Source organism: Camarhynchus parvulus, chromosome 1 (assembly GCF_901933205.1).
Source record: "Camarhynchus parvulus chromosome 1, STF_HiC, whole genome shotgun sequence".
Classification (NCBI taxonomy): Eukaryota; Metazoa; Chordata; class Aves; order Passeriformes; family Thraupidae; genus Camarhynchus; species Camarhynchus parvulus.
This window is the reverse complement of record NC_044571.1, coordinates 65,342,924-65,366,940: the sequence shown is the minus strand read 5'-3', so window position 1 is coordinate 65,366,940 and position 24,017 is coordinate 65,342,924. Positions and strand designations below refer to the sequence as shown.

Here is a 24,017-nt window from a genome sequence, read left to right as displayed (position 1 = left end):
GAGAGTAAATTATGAGTAGTGAAAATGACTGAAACTTGCTAAAATTTTACTAACCAAAATCCCCAAATGAAGAAACCAAATCAAAGGAAAAGTCAGGCAAAGAAAGTGAACAAATTAAACATGTGCAAAAAATCCTGCACACAGTGAAAACATTGAAATGGCATGGGATGACATGAAGTGCAGGGAAACAGTCAAAGCCTTGCCAAATTGGCTGTTTTCAGGGGATAGGGAGGAGTTTTCGCTGGCCATCAAAGCTGCCATTAAAAGGGGGCTGAGCAGGTTGTTCCTTTTCTCTTATCACCCATTCAGGGGCAGGGAGGGGCCTCCTCTGGCTGTCAGAGGTGTGATTACAAGATGGCTCTAGGGATTTTGGTGATCTGGAGCGGGTAACAAGCGTGTGGCATGTCTTTGAGGGAATGACACATCTGTTTTTTTGGTTTTTTTTTTTTTTTTTGTAGCAGCAGCTCATGCAGACAGGGTTAGTCATCCCCTTGCTAGTAGGGTTTTTGGTTTTATGTTGGGGTTTGGTTTGTTTTGGGCTTTTTTCAGCAATAGTCACCAAATTTCTTCACTGAAGGTGTGACTGGGCAATGGAATTGCCTGCCCAAGGAGGTGATGGAGTTGCCATCCCTGGACATGCTTAAAAAAAGACTGGATGTGGCACTCAGTGCCATGGTTTAGTTGATGAGGAGGTGTTGAATATTTCCATGCTTTTCTAGCTGCATTCATTTTGGATATGGCTGAAAAATAACGTATCTGAATAGGTCATAGGTTGGACTTGATGATCTCAAAGGTATTTTCCAACCTCGTTCCTCCTGTGATTCTGTGATTTTCACAGAATCAGCAGGTAAGTCAATAGTGTTATGCTCCCTTGGCAGTGGTGACAATGTCACAGAAGAGCAATAATAAAATTCCATGTGACTAATGAAAATACTTTAAATCGTATTTTAACACTGTCTTTATGTAGGAAATAGATTTCCCATGGAAATTGCTTCTTTTCTAGTTTATTGTAAAGAATTTTGCCTTTTGCAGTACTAGCATCTTGTTTCAGGTTTATAATTGCTTTTATTTGGTCTTTCATCACTTACTTCTCTTGACCTTGCTGGGTAAATCTTGGCTCAGTATCATACATCTGGTTCTCTCTTCATCAGCTCCAGTGGGTGAGTGTGTGGGAATATTTTAGTTTTCAGAAGTTATTCATGTTCTGCAGAAATAGAAAACAAACAAACAAGCAAGGAAAGAAGTAGCTTCCAAAATGAAGTGCTCTTTCCCCACCATACATGGTCCTTAATGAATAAATTTTCTCAGTATTTATTTCTCTGGGGAAATATAAGACAGATTTGGGTTAGTTTGACTCCCTAAAACTCGGGTGTTCAGACCAATGTTTTGGGTTCTAAAACAGAACAAACTCTAAAAGTGTTTGTTCTGTTTTAGACAGCCTTAACTATTGAAATACTTTCTTACATGTATTTTATATTTATGTGCTATGATATTTTTTGTGTTATTGTTACTATTGTTTAGACATGACTGTCAAAGTCTCTATTTCATATCCTATGACTGGGTAAACAAATCATTATTATAGACTCTTAAAATCAGCAGAGCACATTTCTCTGTGGCTGAAATCCTCATCCTTCTTCCACATGGGTCTGATTTCAGATCAGAGCTGCACAATTCAAGGACAATAAATTCACTTGGAAATAGAGAGTTTTAGATCTTGGGAAGTTACAGTCATGTAAAAATAATATCAGTAGAACCAGTCCTCAGATGAGGTCTCTCATAATCTCTCCTGATTTACCATCTGTCAGTTAATGAAATCCTTAATAATTAATAAATAGGATTCTGGGTGTCTTGCAAAGCACCCACAGAAGCAACTGTGTAATTAAAAAAAATAAAAAGGTGAAAAAAAGGTTCCTCTAATTTTACTTAATAAAAGTGAAGGGAGCCAAGAATGTGGATATTCACTACTCTAACTTTATAAAAATAGGTCTCTTTCAATTTTCATTTCTCTGCTTCTTTTTCTTGATGTAGAAGGGGATTCTGTTAAATTAGTCATAGTGAAAGAATATTTCCACGCTTTTCTAGATGCATTCATTTTGGATATGGCTGAAAAATAACGTATCTGAGTACCACATGTAATTAATACAAATAAAACTATTTCTAGTATTCCTTAGTAAATTATCTTTTAATCCTATGGACGTAAGGTCAAAGGTGACATTGCGTTATTTGGTCTTACTTTCTACTTTTAGAAATAGTTAGCAGAAAAATGTAAGACATTTATTTTTATTAGTAAAGTTATACATTCTCTGTAAAAACAAAGTATTAGATAGGGAAGATATGCAGAAGAAAAAAGGGATAAGAATTATTGCACTAATGAGTATCTGTGTAGGACTTTCTGAGTTTTTCTGAGTATCTTTGAATGCTTGTTGTATTTGAGACAAGTTGACACTTTCCAAAAATGATGCATCACCCATCTTGTAAACCCCATTTTGCATGCTAAAAGCATAAATCATTAACCAGAATGAGTTATTTTGCAGCTGACATTCTCACTTGGCCACATTTAAGGAGCAGTCTGTGCTGTCTGTTAAATTTATGAAAGGTTAGCTCAATGCTTTCAGATGTTCTTAGGGTACTAATTGAACCACAAAACATCATGAATCTCTAAAAACTGAAAAATCTCTGTTTTTGTTTTTTTGTTTAGGGTTAGAGGGTTTTTTTTTTTTTTTTTTGGTTTTTTTAATGGGAACTGGAGTTCAGGAATACAGTATTTCAATCCTCAAAGATTTGCTATTACAGGAGGAAAAAAAGTCTTTTTACTAGCCTGCTAAATTAAAACACATGGATTCCTAGAACATTATTTTATCTTGCGCACTAACCATGGACTTTTATTGCCTGTTTAAACCTTTAGGGAATAATTTTATTGTGAATTTAAAAGCTCAGCATAGAAAGCAAATATAGGTGGGACTATTCCTGCTTTTTCAGTTCCATTGAATAAAAGTATGCCAGCTCTTATGAATTAACTCGTGACTCCGTGCAGTGGAAGATTTTGCCATGAGTTTTGCATGTGTAAAGTTCTCTTAGTAACCTCCAGACTGGAGCCAGCCTTTCTGGAAACACCTGTTTTACATCTTGAACATTTCCTCTGTCTCCACTGCAAGCACAGCTTTCACACTCTTAGGATGCAACGCTGAGGATGTTGCATAAAGAGACTTCCTTTTGAACAAGGACATCCTCAACTGCATTGTCAAAGAAGAAAGTGAGAGAAAAGATACTGAAGAAAAAAGATACTGAAGAAGCACCATGAGAGAAGCACCATGTTATTCATTTCAACTATCAGCTATTGGAAACAGGTTTCTAGTCATAGAACTCCCTCTTAAATGTACAAAAGAGGCAAGCCTCCCTATCAGAGACAATTATCCTGATGTTAAGTGTCTGAAATTGAAAGCTACATTGACCCTTGAGTGTACCAATGTGGTATCATGGTAGAAAGGTAGTAGGTTACGAAGAGCTAAAGGCCAGAATGAAAAGGCCACAGCAGTAATGAGCAGTGCAACACCTACTGCTGCACAGCACTCGGTTGTGACTGTGACAGTCAATTAAAGAGAGCAGAAAGTTTAATTGAAATGAAACTAGCATGACTGGTTTAGACTACAGACAAAGAAACCCAAGGCTGAAGGGGGATGAGTACAGTCAAAACAAACAGTAGTCAGAAAAATATTATATAATTAAAAGATAGTGGCTACCCAAAAGTACAAATAAAAAAATTCATGTGTATAAACATTTCATAGCTATATGTAGCAACAGCAGAGGATTTGATTAATTTAGGAAGAGAACTACATGTTGGAGGGACCTGTGATAAAATTGTATGGCGAACTTCTCTTACAGTTCTAAATTCATGATTGTTGAAGGTTGCAACTGTTTTTACTGTTTTGATATTAATGAGAAATGACCTCTGTTTAATTCTTTACACTTCTACAAATAAAGCAATTTCTCAAGTACTAAAGCAGGGGTTACAGAACTTGGTTTGATGTAGTTCAATGAGTTCAACTTCTTTTCATATCTGGAGGATTGAAAATCATCCTTAACAGCAGCAATTTATTTTGGAGTATATCCAACTACTTAGCCATAAACTGTCTCAAAGGATCTCTAATCTGCTCATGCTGCAGTGAATGTAGGGTCCATAATTAAAACTTCAGCTAGGGAAAGAGTTTAAACACAGAATAAGATTTTCTCAACAGAGATTAGAGTGCCTGTGTTGGAAGACAGATGTGCCCAAGGACAGGTTACTGGTGTTATCAAATGGTTGTTTCATACGGAAAACAGGCAAATTTTGAGTAGGGGATTCCTTCTTCCCAGGGATAAATACATAGTATTGCTATTGTTACACATACATTTACTAGTACTACTGCATTCACTACCACTATCATTACCAGCACTATTATTTACTATTACTATTTACCAGTATTATTATTTTTGTGAGGTTACCCTACAACTAAAGCTTTTGATATCTCTTAAGACACTTTAAAATGAAGATGGATTATGTTGTTATCCAACTTGTACAACTATATTCCCAGAAGAATACTTGATACTAAATGTTTTGAACTGTATTCAAAAGTTCATTGCCTCTTCACAATGTTTAAACATTATTTCCTTCTTTTCTCTTTCATGCTGCTTCTCAGAATATGGTGAAATATTAATCTGAGGTTTTGACAGTAAATGGAGTGTTATAGCTTGCAATATATATATATAATTTAAGAAGAACATATCATAATTTCTTTGTGTCTTTTTTCTATGCTTTATTCCTGTAAGGAAGCTAAGCAAAAAATTTCCCACTCAAAGATCAGTCAAAGGATGCCATTAAGGAAGATATTCTTGCATCAAATACACTTTTGAAGAATTTTGAGTGCCCGAATACCAGAATTTTCACCTTTTACAGCTCTCAACAGCTGTAACTATAGATATGCATTCTCGTGGAACGAGGTGCTATTTATTTACAAAAAACATTATATTGAGAAAGCCGCAGAAATTCTCATTAAATCCTGATCTATCAAAAAGAAAGTGCTGTGTGATGTGTTTAGCTCATACCACTCAATGTAATGGTCTCAATCTATGAATGAAGAAAACAAGATTAAAACCAGCTGCAGAGCTGTGGTTACCCCCGACAGTCTTAGTCTCTGGCAATATTGTACCACATACAAATATAGCTGTGGCCTGCAGCTGGCCCACAGGACCCCATAGTCTGAATCCTCTGATGTTCTCACTTCTGCAGTGCCCTTGAGGGCCACAGAAGCATGTAGAGTCAGAAGGAGCTTTTGCAATTTTGTCTTGAAGGTAAGCATGCAGCACTTGCATCCCTGGCCTCCAACTCAACTGTGAATCAATGTAAAGCACTGTCTCAAATGAATTCAAGCTGCCTCCTGTGCAGCTTTGCCAAAGTGGCAAAGTCCTGCTGGGCTGTCTGTACTCTATTTCTCCAGGAGCTGAAGAAATGAGGCAAAAAAAAAAAAAAAAAAAAAAAAAAAAAAAAAAAAAAACAACAAAAAAAAAAAAACCAAAAAAAAACTGAAGAACAAAGAGCAGTCAGGTTTTGTCCCTACAAAAATAAAAAGATAAACATTTAAAAAAATGTTTTCTCAACAGTCTAAGCAACCTAATATTGGTATGAAACCCCTTTGCACTTAGTCAGTTTTCTAGCTGCATGAAACATTTTACAATTTTAAGCTCTGGGTTCATATCCCGGTCCATTTGTATTCCTCCTATGTTGATGCTAATGGAAGCTACAGGAAGGGACAGGTAGGTTAGAACTTTTTAATTTCTTCAGGGGAGAAAGTATGCTCAGCTTTGCAAAGCTTAATAATGCCTGTGGTGTGGCATTACAAGCTTTGCTCTGTGCATATCTTCATCTTTCTTGGCACAGGTGTCCTCTCAGAGGCATCCAGTGAGAAAAGGGGTTTTTTTGGCTGCCTGCAAAGCGGTAAAAGTCCATCACCATTTCAGTTTTGGATATATTTTGGGGTCATCTGTTGTCACAGAAGGAGGTGCTTATTTGGCATTACTTTTAAGTTCCATCAGGTCCTAATTACATCAGGTCCTTATTACTGTCAAACTTTGATGCCTAAGAATAACATAAAAATAGAGCAAATGTTGATTTTAAGTATGCTTTATTTATTAGACTGATGTTTCAGTATTTGGATGTAAGGAAAAAAAAAAGGCACCAAAAGACTGAATGCCTCTTGCTATGCAATAAATTGTGTCCCTATGATTAAGTATCCTGCCCACCTGCACTGTCTCTGCTGTTCTGTCTTACATCCACTCCATGACTTAGACTGATGCCCAGCACACCCAGCACAGTGGGGTCATGATGTGATGGTGTGGCTGATATTTCACTTTACTGTGTTGGGAACTTTATGCACAGGAGAAACAGGCTTTTATGATGCCAGAATAATAGGCACAACTCTAAGACCTATTGTAGTTAACTTGTTCTGATAATGGTGATGCTTGCAATACAAATACCGTGCTCAGGCACTTTCTGTCTGGAGTGAAACCACAGGGCTGGAATGTGTTGAAAGCTCTTTTGAGCAAGCACTGTCTGTTTTGAATTTAGCTAGTGTAAAGGGAGTAAGCTTAGGACTCAAAGGCATTACAAACCATGATGGAGAATGAGAAACTGAATGCAGTAGTGGGGAAGGACTGTTAACCGGCATATGAGAAAATTTTGAGACAATGAGACACATTTGCCTTATGGCATCTTTGGCAAAAATGTTACAGTACAAAAAGAACTCCCTAGAAGAGTTAACCTAATACAAATGATATGAGGATATTCCACCATTATTATTATTTATTTCTTTTTATACTTGTAATAATTCAGGTGCTTTCCAGACAGAAAAGCTGCAGGCTCTGCCCCAAGGAGCTTACAATCTAAAGGTGGACAAGGAGAGAGACGTGAAGGAGAGAGGATCTACAGAGCAGTCAAGAGGCTAAGATGGAAACTAACCAAACAAATATGATTTGAACACATTGTTGCAAAGCTATACAAACTATTTTCCAATTATGACTCATATTTTCCATTTTGGTTTAACTGTATCTGCCATGACACAAACAGGTGTGGAGGAAGGAATCTTTCAGTATGTGACATCAGAGAGAGTAGCACATGTGTAAAGCAGAGCTGGAAAACTCACCTTAAAGTATAGACATGAGAGGGGTTTGCCTGGATTTTCAAGACACAGTTGAGTACCAGGACAATTTAGATCCAGAATGACAAGGCTTTAGGTCAGGCCCTACAGGTTAACATGGGAGATTCCATCAGAAATGTAAATTCACTCTATGCATCTGGAAGTGCCTAAATACATCCTAATATGAATTACAAAATCCACCATGGCAGGGCTGAGGAAGTTAAGAATGAAATAACAACACTTTTGTGGTATATTCAGTGGGGGAAAGAATGGTATTGAAAGCTGGGGGTGGTTAGTCTTATGCCAGTAGTAAAATGACATTTTTAATAATGTAGGACACCAACCAATGATTAAAAAACCCCACAATGTTTAATTTTAAAAATACTGGTTTTAACTAAGACAGTGAGTCACTCATCAGTTATGAAAAATACTATTAGATTTTCCTTATACATTTAGGTATCTATTATAAAACACCCAATCAGGTTCCCCCAAACTGTAAAATGGTCAAAGAAACTCCCTTAAGGCGTGCCTTCTAAAACTTCTTAACAAATTCCCATATTTATTCAAGTACTCAGGGGAATCACTGTATGCTTTTTTATTCCTGAAGTATCTTTCCCTTATCAAATCCAAGTGTATTGTAAAGGCAGAAGCTAATAAGCAGCTGAATATTAAAGTGCATAGGTTGTCCACATGAGGAAAAAGAGATGGTTGAAGAAGCAGAAGCTGTGGTGATAAAGGCTTCTTGGGGAGTAATCCAACATCAATTTTTAGTAAGCCACAGATATTTCTTTTCCTATAAAAACATTTCTACAGTCTTCAGAACTTGCAAATGCATTTCTAACAATGGTATCAGGACAGTCACACTCCTCTTGCTGTGAGGGAAAAGTTGTAATTAAATAATCAAATAGACCTATTTTTCATAATTTACAGGTATTCATATTCCTTCAATAAATAAAAGAATATAATTTATCTTCTGATTCTGTATAGATATCAACACAAGTTTCTAGCAATTTAAACGAATTATTCTAATAGCTTGACATGAATTATGCTGGCAAGAGCCACGTATGATTATTATGGTGCACAGAATCTTTTAAGAACCTACAAAGTTAAATAAAAGCTTACAAGTTTCTTAAGCTACTTTTTATTTGCATAGAAAAATATTTATCATAGGAGTCAACTATCATATGAGAGAAATTCCATTTGTTGTAATTGAAAAAGATAGCTAAAAAGTTTCTGTGGGTTATTGCAACAGTACAAGAATACAAGATGCTTCCATTTATTAAAAAATGTAAAACAAATTGTGAAAGCTAAAGCAGGCTACAAAACAGAAGGTCCTCATATTTTCTTTCTCTTGACTACTATGTTACAAGATCATGTGCCACAGTTGAGTACTATAAAGTGTAATTCTGCATTAGCTAATATAATTCTTAAAACATTCCCCCCCAAAGCACTATGCAAAATATATATATTTGTAAATGCTTCCTCCTGTAAGCATCACAACCTTGTTATCACATAGTCGCCCTGAACAATTGTTTCCTGTTTCCCATCAGAGTCAATGCTAATGTCCAAAGCCTTGCCCAGATGATCCTGTGGAGTGGCAGGTTCTGAGCTCTGTAATTCCATTTTCTCTGTTTCTGAAGGACAAATACTTCCCTCTTCCTGTGAATCTAAAGACTCACTGGTATTTTGTGATTCAGCTAACACATATTTTTTGTCAGGATTTCGGAAGTTTAATTCACAGTTCATGATCAATTCTCCCTCTTCCAGTTCATCAGTTTTCTCACATTGTTCTTCTGCCTGTTGGCGGGAAACTTCTTCAGAAACGGTGTATATTTTATTTTTACTCTGCCCCACAGAGTTTGTTTTTGATCGTCTGTGAAACAACCCCAAATTTTTTATGTCTGTTACAAAATTCACACGCTTTTGTTTCTCCTGAGTGGACTCTGACACCATCATTGCTGAGCCATTGCTTACATGATGTCCTTCAGAGGCGATATTGGCTGATCGTGGGTGAATCATCGTTGTTATGTCAAAAAGGCTGAAGGGCTTCTTCTTTCCTTTCTTGTTTCCTTCACTCTCACTATTTTCTTCATTTTCTGACAGAGAGGCAGAGTCTTTGCTCATCTTTCCAGTCTGCAAATTAGACAGCTTGCTTCCTTTTAACAAACCCAGGACTTCAAAGCGAAAGCTGGAAATATCTTGTTTTAACTCCTAAAAATTAGGAAAAAAAGATGAAATGTCAGAACATCAAAGCTAATTTGACTTTCCTTTTGAAATAAAAAGAGAAAAAAAAAGGAAAAAAAAAGGGCTTATGTTGGGGTCAGTAATAAACTTTACTCTCTCGATGTTGGCAAACCTGGCATCTTCAAGGTTGACGATCTTGCTCTAGGAAGCAAGTTATATGCTACCTGAATAACTGAGTGTAAGAAATAAGCTTCACAGTTTTAAAATATCTTACTAAATTACTAAAACATCTATAAAGATAAAGATAAAAACATACCTTAAAATTTTCTTCTGTCAATCCTTCCTCAGTTTTGGCATCTCTTATCATTGCTGCAACATACCTTTTAACCAGATTTCTCATAACTTCCTAAAAATATAAAGTATTGTGTTAGCTTTCCTGGTATTAGTTAGTAAACCTACACTCACGGGCTCTGCTTAGGCTTTTTCATGCTTTAGGAACATGACAAAAACTGTACAAACCTGATAGAAAATTTGCTTTGTTATTTGATGGAAACTACTAATGCTTATTATCCTGAGAAGGGATATGTTGGGTTTGACCCAAGATATGTTTCCTGCCAGTAATAGCCATCCTGGCAGTGAGCAGTTGCTGACGCCTCATGAGGAGAGCAAGTCTGGTGTGGTTGTAAAACTTTATTTCCAGCTATTCTCTCTCAAGCCTCCAGTGCTGTGAGACACAGTGACTCTCTTAACAAAAGTGATAGTTCTAGGTTTAATTGGCTGTGACAGGTTTTCTTATGCATTTTGAACTGATGTAAACTTCCAGCATTCAAAAATCCTCTGCCAGTGAATTCCACAGTATGGAGTAAGATTCTATTTCGGGGTTTTACTTTTAACCTTCAGTCTGGTAGCTTCCATTGATGTCTTCTAAGAATTCTAGAAATTATTTAGGTTGCAATAGATACCTGGAGGCTGTCTGAGTCATCTCAGGGCCATGCCCAGTGAAGTGCTGAGTATCTCTATGGGTGGAGATATTGCAGCCTCCCTGAGCAACATTTTCCAGTTCTTTAGTACCCTCACTGCGAAGATAATTCTCCTTACATTACAGAATTACCCTTCCTTCAACTTGTGTCCATTTTGTCTGTTGCACTGTACCTTGAAGAAAAATCTGGCTCCTTCTCTCTAACCACCCACTATGATATTTAAGGCAGCAGTTTTATTTCCCCTAACCTACTCCAGGATGAAATCTGAGCTGCTTATATGACAGTCCTGTAACCATTGGTGCCACCTTGCTGGGTCCCTTCCAGTTTGTTAACATCTCTCTTGTGGGCACCAGACAGGACATGCTGCTCTAGATAATGTCCCACAAGTGAGGGCTGGAGGAGAAAAATCACTTCCCTCAAAAGGCTGCCTATACAGCCTTGCTAATGCAGTGTAGTACATGTGTGGTATTGAGTTTACAGTTAAATGGCAAACCACTGCTCTGTGCTCACCTTCCTCATAATTCTATAGATCCCTGTTGTACTTCCCACAGCTTCCTCTTCTTCAGGCTGGAAAAGCCCCAGCTTACCTAGTTATTTCCCATATGGCATTCATTAACTACTAAGCCTACAGCTCACACCTTGTTTAACTTTTACACAATAAAAATTCAAAATAAAGCTGAAAATTATGCATTGTGAAATAATAATCTAAAAAAAAAGTAGAAACTGAAGAAGGAAGGATGACAAATAATTGCTTACATACAGGGGATCTAGGCAGATGGATTATTAAGGAAGTTATTAATGGGGCATTAAAGCTGGAGAGATGAAGAGCAGGTTCTGATGGAGCATGTCAGTTCACTGTACATATGGTCCTGATGACTCCTGGCAGGCAGGAGTTTGCTTTTTTTGAAGGCAATCCATGTTACACTGGGCAAAATACTGGATAGCATGTTATTGCTCTAGAAAATATCCTTTTGCTCCAAAAAGGAGATAATTGTATTCTCAAATTCTTTTCTTTGACCATCAAAAATACTAAGCTTGTTTGCTGAAGAGGAAATAAGTAGGGATTTTATGTTTTTTCCCATTTATTTTCTTTTTCCACTTTCTTATGAAACTCTTCCATATTTTTCTTTCCTCATGAAGACAATCTGAAGTCATAGAAAAACAATTGCCTGAATAAACATAGAATAAACATAGGTCTGTACCTGGTACTGATGATGTCTCCGCAAATTGTCAGCTGCACGCCTCTGAAAAATAGAAAATAATAAAAAATATTAATCTCTGTAGGGAAGTAAAATATTTAAGCACAGAAAACATCAGGCCTGTGCATTATACAGTATCTAGCAAGCTGAGAGAAGAGGTTCAAAATCTGTTGAAAAATGACAGTATTTCAACAAAGCCCATCATTTGCTTTATAGAAAGGGGAAGGCTGCTGTGGGGAAGGCAAAGTTGATTTTCTACATTTTTGTCAAAATGCTTTTATTCCTGCATCACCATGGATGTGGTGGGGCAGCCAGGTCACAGGTTGCAGAGTCCCATGGTCAGTGATCTGAGAAGGAAGTGGAACAATGGATCATGTAACTCACTTGCACAGACTGAAGCATATTTTACTGAATTGAAAAAAGCTTGTTTCATGTCAAATTAGATTTTTCTTGGAGGTACACAGTGAAAGAACAGGAGTCAATGAACACGAGTTACAGAAGGGAAATTTTGCATGGAAAATCTTCAACATGGTGGGATTTGTAAAGCCATGGTGTAAGCAAGACACTTGCTATGGCTTCTATGGCTCCTAATGTCTCATTTATGGTAAAGCTAATCAAAACCTGCACTATAAAACTGTGTTAATGAGAAAAGCTCCCTCTTAGTTCTATGTTAAAACCACTTAGTCATAGAGAGCTGTATGGAAGAAAGAAACAGCTTTCAACACAGTATGGTGTTGATAAGGAGGGAGGGTAAAAGGGACAGTAACTCTGAAGAGGAGCAGCAAAAAGAAGTGTGGTAGGATGAAAGAATCATCCAGGTTTCAAGCAGGTGAATTAAATTAAACTGCCATATCTAAGGGCTGCCCAGAAGATGGGGAAAAAAGGCCAGATTTATTTTTTCCCTTGACTTCCTTTTGTCCTCAATTGCATAATGAGTAATAGATCCCCATCCTCTACAATAATTATTCTTAACTGGTGAAAGAAACAAAGCTTTAACTTAGACTCTCATATCTGCTGCTGACAAGAAAATAATGTGTCTGACCACTGATTGTATCTCTACAAAACAGAACACTTGACAGAAGCTTAAAACAGAGGGAAAGGACACCCAAGAGCCTTGTTAAAATTGACCTCAGTTGCATAGTAAGGCAGGCACAGCAAGTTATTTAATCTCATTTTTTTTTACTTGAAAGAAATGATGAACCTTCTCCCTGTACTTGGAGTCAGTTTACACTTCAGGGTTGATTTCTTGTTTGCAATTAATTTGAGAGATGCAGTGGCTTTGTGGCTGGGCTAGCAAAAACTAATAGAAAGGGGGAAAATCATTATTTCCTAATCAGTCTGAAGAGCCACTGTGGGGTAGGGCTTTGTACATGAGAATGCTTTCTTCAGTATTTTTCCAGATTGTGTTTCTCCACCTATGCCTCATAAAAGAGAAAATAGATATTTCTTGTGTTCAAGGATGAAGGGAGGGGCGAGCTTGCCCACCACCAGGGCCAGAGGGGACAGTGCAGCCGTGGGAAGGCTCATACCCTCACAACACCCGAACTTGGCCAGTTTTTAGAAAAATAAATTCAGCTTTCTTGCAGTTGGCCACACGGTGGAGATGTTTCACTCTGCTGAGAGAGCACTAAGGGAGCCCATGGCTAAGAGAGCTCTCAACAACAGATCTTACTCATAGGTGAAGGGAAAAACAATTTAGGGTGTAATTGAAACACACTTCAGGTAAAGTGAATAACTTCTAAGTAAAAAAGTGCTGATTCTTGTCTTGCACAATACTTCCTGCAGCCGCTGTCTGTTCTGCTTTATTTTACAGTGAAATGTGAAATAAATGTATAGGTTCAATTCTGTATCTGTAACAAGAGCTACCTAGATACCATTTATCCTTTTTTTGCAGCCAATTTGGAAAGTCCCAGAAACAGAGGCTGTGGCTTTTCCCCTTAATGTAATGCCAACAAGTACAATTTGGGATAAGTATGTGAAAAGATTTATGTAATAATGTGTCAGAACAGTTCTACTGCACTTAATTGTTTTCAATCCATAACACCAAGAAGCTGAAAGAAAATTAATTTAATTGTATATTTTCATGCACATCTACATACCTACTCCACTGGGAATTACACATAACCTATCAAATTTATTATCACCAAACAGTTCTCTATCTCTAATTTAAATGTTTAGGTTCCATCTCTAATTCCTAAACATCTTTTGCTTCCTTTTGAAAGCAGAATGAATCTTTGCTTAAACACATCTGAAAACCAGGCTATTCACTAGAAATAAAATGTCATTAAGATTCATATTTTCCTTATTTAGTTCTCAGCTGGCCTGCTTTTTTCTACTCAGTTATGGTCTAATTTATGGTTCAAAGTTTGTTTCAAGTAACCATTGTTCTGTGTGCATGAAGAACTTGAAAATTATGACTGGCAAAAGGATGAAAGTTTAATTTTACTAAAAATAGTAACAGGGTGGGAAACTCGGTTATGCATGTTGAATACAACGATGAAATTGAGGGGGATGTTGTTGTCACTTTCCAAAAGGGGGCACTAATACCCTTTAGGAAGCTTTAATAGTAGCTCCACTAGTAGTGATAATTATTCTGATCCTCCTGTTTATGCCATTGCTAGCAATTTACACTTTTTGGAAAAAAAAGATCTCTTTAGCAGTCAAAAAATTAATAAAACTGTATTACTTATTTTGATGTGTTTTATTAAAATGATATCTTTTTTAATGCAGGAATACAAATCCAATGCCTGCATTTGCCCTTAAACTGCTTAGTGCTAAAGAAAATGGAAATATTGTCTGAAGCTGTGGGATATATTCCTCATCTTGACTAGAAGCATCACCTTTAAAGGATTAGAACTTATCTGGGTTGACAGAGAAGATTCTCCATGAAATGATTCTTGGCTATACAAGGAACACTCCAGATTATTGATTTCCACACCAGATGAAAGGAATTATTTCTTTGCTCAACTTTCAATAACAGACATTACAGAGAAAATACAAAATGCTTACACTGACTTAGAAATTGCATCATTTTCCACTAGGTGAAAAAAGAATAGGAGAAGGAAAAAAGAGATTTTCTATGACAAATAATAATAAGATCATGTAGGTTGCTCAGAAAATGGCATAAAAGTCTGTATAGCTAGAAAAGAGGCAACTGTTTATCTAACATCAGATGCAAAAAAAAAAAAAAATTACTGAAGCTATCCCTGGCAATCCTCTCAATTTTCACTTCTGAAATACGTCAAATTATAGATAAAACACTTTTTGCTGACCTATCCGATGTAAAGTAGAATGTAATTTGAGGAAAACAGTACCATTTGTTCTGGTGGGACTAGGATTTTTTTTCCCATATATATTTTTTTTCTGAAATACAGTTGGCCAACAGGATTAGCCTTGACACACCCATAAGCCTTGCGCAGTCAGGAAAACCTCAGCCTAATTAATAGAATTATATTACTAATCTGGCTTTTGCAAAGGTAAGCTAACAAAATTAATAGAACTGAAACAGATATAGATATAGATGATATAGATATATGTTAAAAGCAGTGCACAAGCATGCACTTATTTCAGAATTTTAAGTGCAGGAGATAACTGATAATAGCTGAAGAAAATGCTGCATACCTGGGATATGTCAAAATGACAGAATAAAAAAAAATATGCTGAACTCTGAGTGGTAGAAGAGCCCTGTCTGATTCATAGCAGAGCTGAAATATCAGTAAATCACATGTACCTTCCTGGCCTTCTTTCAGCTGAAGCTGTGGCTAGAGAAGTTGTCATCAGCATGGCTGGGCACTGTGTTTCTTTGGTGAAAAAGCCTCTCCCTTGAAAAACCTCCCCTTGACTTCACCACCCACTGCTTCAGCTGTCCCACTACAACAAAGGACAGAAGAACCACAGAAGTGACATCCAAGGAGAAGCAAATTAATTGGCTTTTGTTCAGAGGCACCTCATAATGCCACAGACCATATTCTTGCCCATGATAGTTATGTTATAAACACCAATGTAGATGATCCTCCCAAGCAACCATGTCCTACTTATTTTTAGTGGCATTTCTCTTCTTCCTGTGGGCCAGATAAATCATTTCACTACAATGTGTGCTGTAAACTATCCTGACCCTCAACCCTTTCTTTACACATTCTGCCTGCATATACTGAACTTTTAACTGTAAACATATATAAATTTTACAGTGGATTCTTGAAACATTTGATTTGATCTTTGACTCAGTCCTAGTTCATGATTCCTAGCATTTTGTTACTGAGGACTTTTTGCAGAGATCATGCATAATCCTTGCCAGCTCCTTTCTGTCTATTGTCTATTTTGTATCCTCTAGCACTGAATCACTCTTTGGATGCACATTATTGCTTTTTCTACTGGAAAACACCATAGTATGTCACTGCTGATTAGTGCTTCCTAATAGGAAAGTTAACATTTAGAGATTTCAGAACAGAATGTTTTGAAATCTGAGCTCTGCCTTACAGACGATGTGGCATCCATCCATCCATATAGCAAATATAAGAAAATCATGTTATAACATTTTTCTACTCTCCCAGACCTCATTGTAGGGAAGGAGACAGAATTTATAATGCAGGACTCAGTGAAAAGGAGTAGATCCCAACAAAGCTTATCTTGTAGCGCAGAGGCCAAAGTTATTACAGAGCAGATATAACTGAGCAGAAGTCCTCTGAGATCCTTGAACAAAAGGCAAAGAAAACGCTTCATTACTTTTGGTTGAAAGGGCATAGAGGTCCTAAATTTAATTTGTGTTGTAGCTTGTTGGGACAATTGAAAAAGTTCTAGCAAATCAAGACTGAGCTGTGGGTGATGGGAAGTTTGTCAGAACCAGAAAGAAGTGCTTTTCCTCAGGACAAACTATGAGATCACTGTGGTGTGCCCATTTGTTGACTGATGATTTAACCTCTTGGAGGATGTCCAGTTAACAGCACCTAACTGGTGGTTTGCATCTATCCAACGTGGAAATCAGAGCACAGAGTGTATATGCACATCTTACTTCATTTTGGAGCTTGGGTGAATAACTGGGTCTGGAAATTGCAAAATGTTCCAAATTCACATAAACCTAATGGGGCTTGTGTTATGCTAAGGAGTTAGCTGAAGAACTTTGTAGTTTTATGAGGTGGACTGAATCTGCCTGGTCAGCCACAGCCACTCACTTTTTTTAGGCAGCTGAAGTGTGTTTGCCATGATGGCTCTGCTGGTAAGCTCTCTGCTTCAGAGGGGTTTCAGCTCTAATTCAACTAAGAATAGTTCAACTAAGAATCTAAGATTCAACTAAGAATATCTATTCTGCAGGGGAAACCAGTGAGGTATATGGCCCTACTGTCCCACATGTTTTAGAGATTCCACTTTCAAATAATTAAAAAAAAAATACAGCAATCAACTAAAAATGTCCCACATCTCTCCCTCACTGACATCCTCCATCCCAAACAGTTCAGTAATTAGTGGTTCATATTCAAATCTTAAGGAAGCTTGGTTCAGTTCCTTCTCTTCTGTTCTCCCAAGAGAGCACTTTAGCCCCTGCAGTATCTTAAAGATCTTGAGAAGGAAATTTCTGTTGTCATAGCTTTTATGCTTGGGGTAAATAATTAGATATCCACTGGAGAATAGAAGTAAATCTTGGGCTCCTCAGCCCAAGATATTTGCTTTAAATGGCACCTGCTCCTTTCTTCAAACAGAAATGTCATCCTGAAACTGAAAAGTCTTTCCCAACAAAAGCTTATTTGAAACTGAAATATATTAATTAAAAAGTTTGGTGCTTAGAGATTTTGGGGGATTTTAACTTAAAAACAAAAAGAAAATTATTTGGAAATATATATTTTGGAAATATATTTTTCCAAATATTTGGAAAAATTCTCAAATAGCTTGGTGCATAGACTCCCTACCCTTTGACCATTTGCTGTAGCAGTTTTCCCAAATCTAAGATGTGGGTTTCTTGAAGGTGGTATTTATGTACCCTAGCAGGAGGTAGGTACAGGAAGCAGACATGATCTTTTGAATCCTCCTCCTCATCATGCCATTCAGCATAGAGCTGGGAGCACCCTGTATCTTTATTATTCTACTTGTCCAGGAATGACTTTACTCCCAAATCTGCAGTTTAAGAGGGTAAGGAAAAAAAAAAATTCCTTATCCCAGATGGAAGATCTGACAAGAAATATTGTCCTGAAAGTTTAGCTGGGCTGTATAAGGTTTTTTTGTATCTGTCTCAGTCAAACAGAAATATTGTGTTAATCAACCCTCTGTTATACACTGGCATCATACTGTTAATTTTAATATCATTCTCTCAGTTTACAGTAGCTAATCATCCCTACCAAATGTTTAACAAATGCCTAGAAGCATTGCCCACTCTCCCACACACCCAAGTACATCACTCTCTCTCTTGACTTTTTATTTCTAACAACGTCTCATAGTTTTTCCTTCTGTTGGTCTCTGCATTTACTTTTTTCACTTCCTATATTCCACAGAGATGTTTTACTCTTAAGATTATTCACCATTCATGCTAGTTAATGTTCTCTTTAAAATTTCTATATGAATCATTGTTAGTCTTTCTTAACTTAATGTTTTTTCAATGTGTTTCTTGTCATCCATTACTGGTTTGTTTCAATGCCACCCTAATGTTTATTAGATTTTTTTTCCTGGCTGTTTCTTTCCTATATGTCCAAATACGACATCAAAGTGAAACAGTTTTGCTTTCACAATTTAGGTACTGGCCAACAATATTGGTATATTGCACTAAGTCTGATTTGAAGCTTTCTACAAAGAGGAAAAAATCCATTTATCATCATAGTAATTGTGAATTAGTTTTATATGTCACTTTTCCTCTTTACCATATATCTGTACATGCATGTGAACTTGTTCCTCCAAGTACTTCTAGAGATTAAACTGCATTCCAGGATATGACAGCAGAATAGGTAGGAAAAATTTATTATTCACTTATCAAGAGATAGGGAACAAATACAAAGAAAAGGTTGATATAGTACCAGTCCATCATACCCCCGACTGCTTTGAAATGGATGGAAGTTTTTTTAATAATAATCAATAGCACAAGGACCATACCCCTTTTTTTTCCCCCTTACCCACATTTGACTCCCATACACCTACTTAATGCTTGGCTGAGTCTTGAAACATTTATATTCATCAAATCGCTATGATATAGAGAAAATGCCATTATCCACATCTTATCCCAAACCATATTATTCACGCTAGAGCTGGCTAAATTCAGTCTAGTTGCTGAGGTACTGACTCGCTCATGGGAAATGAAGAAAACATAACTAGAGAGAATTAGTCGTTGGTGGGTTAGGATGTTGCCTGAATATTTGCACTGACAGTATAGAAAAAGGGTGTCGCTGACTGAGGTATCTCAAGTAGATGAAATTAGGAGGGAAAAGTTCAAATCTGCTTTACCCATAGCACCTACCAGAGAAAGTAAGTAGCTGAGATATTACACAGGCATCTACTGAATCCAGGTGCAGAACTATTCTTGGTCACCTTGTGTGTCTTTTCCCCTCTTTTTTTTTTCCCCTAGAAATGTCCCTGCTAATCAGAAGTATCAGAACATGGTATGATTTCAGAATGGGATTCTGAAATAGCTCTACCTTTAAGTTCAAGAAAACAAGTCCAAATAAATGCTGTCAACTTTGAAAATTTTTTTTAATAGGAACAGATTTTGGTAAAAATGCTTTTATGGCAAACTCATTTCATTCCATGTAGAGAGACAGAGTCACAGAGAATATCCCATGACGAATACTTCATACATGAGTCTCTGGTTCATGGTATTCAATTATACCTGAACTGTGACACTTGACCTAGGGATTAGCAACCAACAATTCTGACACTGACAGACAAGTATACACATTTGATCTCTTGTATTTTTTATTGCTCTTAATCTTTCTCGAAGTATCTGTAGATGAAGCACAGTCACAGTTCATACAGTTATCGTACAGGGATATGATGATGCTTTCTCTTCAAATACATTGACATGAATGTAAAAAGTAAACATTCTCTGCTAGAATTATTGTCTAACTCATATGCACATTATTTGACACGTCAGACACTCTATAAAGCTGAGAAAAAGTCATCAATATAGCAAAGAGGAGGACTACAGGCAGACTAAATCACACAACTTACCCCTATTGTTCCAAAACTTTCAGGCTTTCTTCTAATTTTTTTCTTGCAAAGGTGTCTCCATAACCATTTGATCAGATACCACAAAGATTTTGGGCTTGGTATGACATTAAAAGGAGTGGGCAGAGTTCCTCCTTCTTCAAAATAACTCATCCAGAGTTTTGTTCGAGCAAACTTCCACTCAATGTCTGCATGATCCTGCACACAAGAAACATATCATCAACATAGATATTGCCGAAATTAAGAAGGTGAAATAAACCTCTACAAAAATCTGAAAAACCTAAAGCTAGAAGAACCTTGAAATCATAATGAATTGTCTTTTTAAAATACTGCCATCTTTTGACAGTAGGTCTTTAACACAAAGCAAAGCTGAGCTGCTTTACCTCAGTAAGGAGATGTTCGATATGTAAAGTATGTATCTACTTATAAGCACTTGTTTCCCTGTTACAAGCTGTTAAATTATTGAAAGTCTCTCAAAAAACAGAAAAGGTAATTACAAGCAGAGAAATACTACATTTCTGGAAGAAATGTTTTGTTATAATAGCAGCTTGCCATTATTCTGCATAGATCAGTCTAATTATGCTGCTCTGCAGCAGCTGCAACAAGTCAGCAAGGCTCATGCATTTTCTTAGAAATTACCAGTCCCCAAAATTCACAAATAGATTATCCAACAAATCATGAGGCTACTAAAACTATTGAGTCAAATATCTCTTTTTCCCTACTACTTCAGAATTCTATATTTGGGATAGGTTATGGGGTGGGTTTTTTATTTTTGTTTGAAATTTCATTTCTTTTGGAATCTATATAGCATTGTATAATCCTGAAATTTTGGGGAAAATGAAAGCTAAAAGCCATGGAAAGATGTCTAAATCCTAGCAGCTGAACAAAAACTTTAGATCACTAATGTTAGATTTGAATAGCCAAGAACCTTGGCTAGAGGTCTAGTCCATACAGTAACAAAAGCAACAATTTAGAACTTGTAGCAGGAAAAGTATACTACCTACAGCCCAAGTTGTGGTGAGTGGTACTATGTTGTGACATGATTCACTACACTCTGACAACTAGAGTTATACAAAAACAGGTGGTCAGTTTTTCTTTTGTGGAAACACTTGTAATTTCCAGATTGGAAAAAGATGCATATTTAAAATCTTAAGACTGTGAAGCTTTCTTTTTTTCCTTTCTGCATGATCATATTTGAATTATCATATGATGAATCAGTGTTTATTTCTCTTAGTCTCCTTAACAGACAGTTTAGAAATAAAACTATGTCAATAGCTCTCGTAATGACAAAGACAGTTTTCATTGAAGGAGGAAGCAGGACTGAAAAAGTCCTGCTTTCTCAAAGGAAGTTGAATGAGAAGACATGACCTTTTGTTTGAATAGCTAGTGTCCTTGGAACACGGGCACCCCATTTCTGTTAACTGTATATCCATGTCAGATAAAAAAAATAAAATAAAATAGCAGTCTTTCAAATGCTAATAAATATCATGTATTAAAATGAAGCAGTGACAGAACAATCCCAGGCAGTCTTTTTCTAAGAAGTCCTGCACAGTGCAGCTTGGGCAGGGCTGTAGCCCATGTCACTTGCCAGAAGTATCAGAACACCCTCCTCAACCCATGAGCTGGCTTTCTCATCTCCTCCATTTGATGTTGTGGGGAAATTTCACTCTACCCAGTCCAGCTTGGGTCTGGTCTCTTTGTCCTTCCAGAGCAGTGCAAAAGAATCAGAGCAAATTGCAATGTTTGTCCCAACGTCCTGTCTGTGAAGTGTTTTACTGCCAGAAAAATTGAATGTAGGAACAGAGAGAGGGTATATTATATATGTATATATTATAAATGATCTAAAAGTAAGAAACAACTTACAGCAATGAGTTGGTAAGAGTTATTCATCATGGCTATTAGCATGTTGAGTAGAACAACCAGAGATATTACATTATAGGTACCAAACATGGTGGCCCCAACAAATTCAGTGAATTCATGCCTTGCTTTCACGTTGGTCACATAGAGATTGATGAGCCCAAATATAGACCAGAATAATGACTGCAGCGTTTCAAATAACCTGAAAAACAAAACCCAGAAGGAATAGCTGTATAATAACTACAAATTTAGTTTTCAGATTGTTCAATTTCTCCCAAAACACACAGAAGTTCTTGACTTGACTGAGATGAATGACACTTATCACAATATAGCCAACATAGAGGGAATATCTAACTAGTGAAACAATGGCCTAGTCTTTCAAATCTGGGCTTCTAGATATACAATACAGAGTCTATAAATAAGCCTGCAAGCAAAAGGCTGATTTTGTGCAAACTACAGAGAGATAAATATAGTTTCAGAGATGTCATGTTGGACACCTTCTTTTGAAGTACTTTGACTCTTTGCTTTAGCTATAAGGGGTAGAATAAGGATCCAAAAGTAATTCAAGTATGATTGTTGAAAGAAGTAAGGTATCCTCACATTGTGCAATTCTAGTTTGTTCAGAGCCACTGAGATAAACGGAGTTGAATAATTAGAGAGGCATTATTATCATTAGCATATGTTGTGTTTTATAAAGAAGGGGAACACAAAAAAGATGAACATGCTGGTCTCAAAAGAAACTTGTGTTTTTATACCTAAAGCATATGATACTCCCTTAGAGAAGTTTGTACAACATCTAGGAAGCTAGTCACAATGATGAACTTTAAAAAATAATCCTCTGCAGCTAGATACATTGAAAAATTTTCCCTTTTTGTTCTGTGTTCAGCTACACTGTAGTGTCATAGGAAAAGTCCTGGTTAGATTGCTCCTTGAAAGCATGGAGCACATAAAGCATCACATTTTGACATGACATCACCTTCTGACACTCGTACCAGTACTCTCCACTATTTCTCAGATGAATATTGCTTCCCTCAATGCTGAGCTCTGAAAAATTTCTGTGTGGTTTTCTGTTCAGATCACATAAAGTTTAGACCTGCATAAGTGTTATTAATATACAACATAAATATGCTGTGCCTGAGAAAAGTTACTTGATTAAGATGATATAAAGGCTGCTATTTTTATAAAGTTATTTCCTCTAAGAAGGAAGTCATTGGTAATAAATATATTTTTTTAAAAAGCCTAGATACACAGAAGTTAATAGGGGAACAAACATTTATAGCAGTAGTTTGATGAAGGATGAAAGGTGAAAGACAAGAGAATAAGTGTTCATTTGGTAGTGTTTGGTACCATAGATGAACTAAAAGCTATAATGAAGTAAAATTGATTTTAAAGTGAAAGAAAAAGAAACAGTTTATAATAGAAATTAGAAATTTGATTGTTTGGAGTAGAGTCAGTAGAATCTGGGACTGCATGTTTTTTTTACAGCCTATCATATTTGCAAGGAATCTTCCTGTTTTAGAACACCAGACTTATTTAATTCCCACAAGTAGACATGGAAGAAATGCAGAGTGACAGCTGCCTGGATGAGCAAGGTCTGAACTGGTGACCTTATGCAACTTCTAATCTCATTTATCTTCCTCTTAGCTCTATTTTACCTCATATCTTTTGAGTTGTAGAGACTTCACTGTGGTATGAGGAGAAAATTATTAGAGCCATGAAATGTTGGTTTTTAAAATTATTATTAGGGTAATATTAGACGTGTTTGTCAGGACATCACTGTAATACCAACAGAAAACAGGGGTTCTTTTCTGTAGACAGCATCTAAGTCATTAAAATATTTGGGGAGAGGGGGAGGATAGAAATAAATAGCTACTTACGTTGAAAATGCATTATTCTGCTTTTCACATCGTATTCCTTTGCAGTTGCCGGGTTCATTTGTCTCATAGTAGAAGTACAGCTGGTTCAATCCATTTGCAAAAGCAAGCAGCACAAGGCAGTATATGAAGAGAAACTTCAAAATGTCCAGCAACATTCTTCCTAGAGATATCTGCAGAGGTCCCAGGTGAGAATTTGCAGTGAATAATGAGATCAAGCGCAGGGAGCTGAAGATGTTTGCAATTGCAAACAGGGCCTCAGCCACCAGGGTTGGATGCCACATGTCCCAGCTCTCCCGTGGAACTAACCCACTGTACTGAAAACAAGCAGAAGGGAAGAAATTACTCCTCTATTTTGATGCATAAACAAGCATGTCAGTTTCTTTATAAGCTGCTCAATTAATTTGCAGATATCACAACAAATTTTCACAGTAGCAAAAATTTTCACAGTTTAAAAATTTTGACACTGCAAAAGAAACAGTTTTGAGCACCTTGCTTTTGAGAATTATAGAAATTTCCAGCTGTACAAGCAGGTAAATTATTTATTTAAAGGAAAGTACAGGGCCGACAGTGATGGATAGAAACCCACAAAAGCTCTGGCAAGTAGGAAGAAAACAT

The 24,017-nt window shown here is 36.7% G+C and overlaps 1 protein-coding gene across 1 annotated transcript in view; it reads right to left on the bottom strand.

Annotated features, from left to right (window-relative positions):
• Window positions 1-8,488: 8,488 nt before the first annotated feature.
• TRPC4 (transient receptor potential cation channel subfamily C member 4) overlaps window positions 8,489-24,017 on the bottom strand; it is a 130,286-nt gene continuing 114,757 nt past the window's right edge. Inside the window, exons 6-11 of the mRNA XM_030946339.1 lie at window positions 23,403-23,716; window positions 21,532-21,727; window positions 19,672-19,866; window positions 11,536-11,577; window positions 9,670-9,759; window positions 8,489-9,380 (exon numbers count right to left, since the gene is read on the bottom strand). Of these exons, the coding sequence (XP_030802199.1) occupies window positions 8,664-9,380; window positions 9,670-9,759; window positions 11,536-11,577; window positions 19,672-19,866; window positions 21,532-21,727; window positions 23,403-23,716 (1,554 nt within the window). The 3' untranslated portion in view covers window positions 8,489-8,663. The remainder of the gene's footprint in view (window positions 9,381-9,669; window positions 9,760-11,535; window positions 11,578-19,671; window positions 19,867-21,531; window positions 21,728-23,402; window positions 23,717-24,017) is intronic.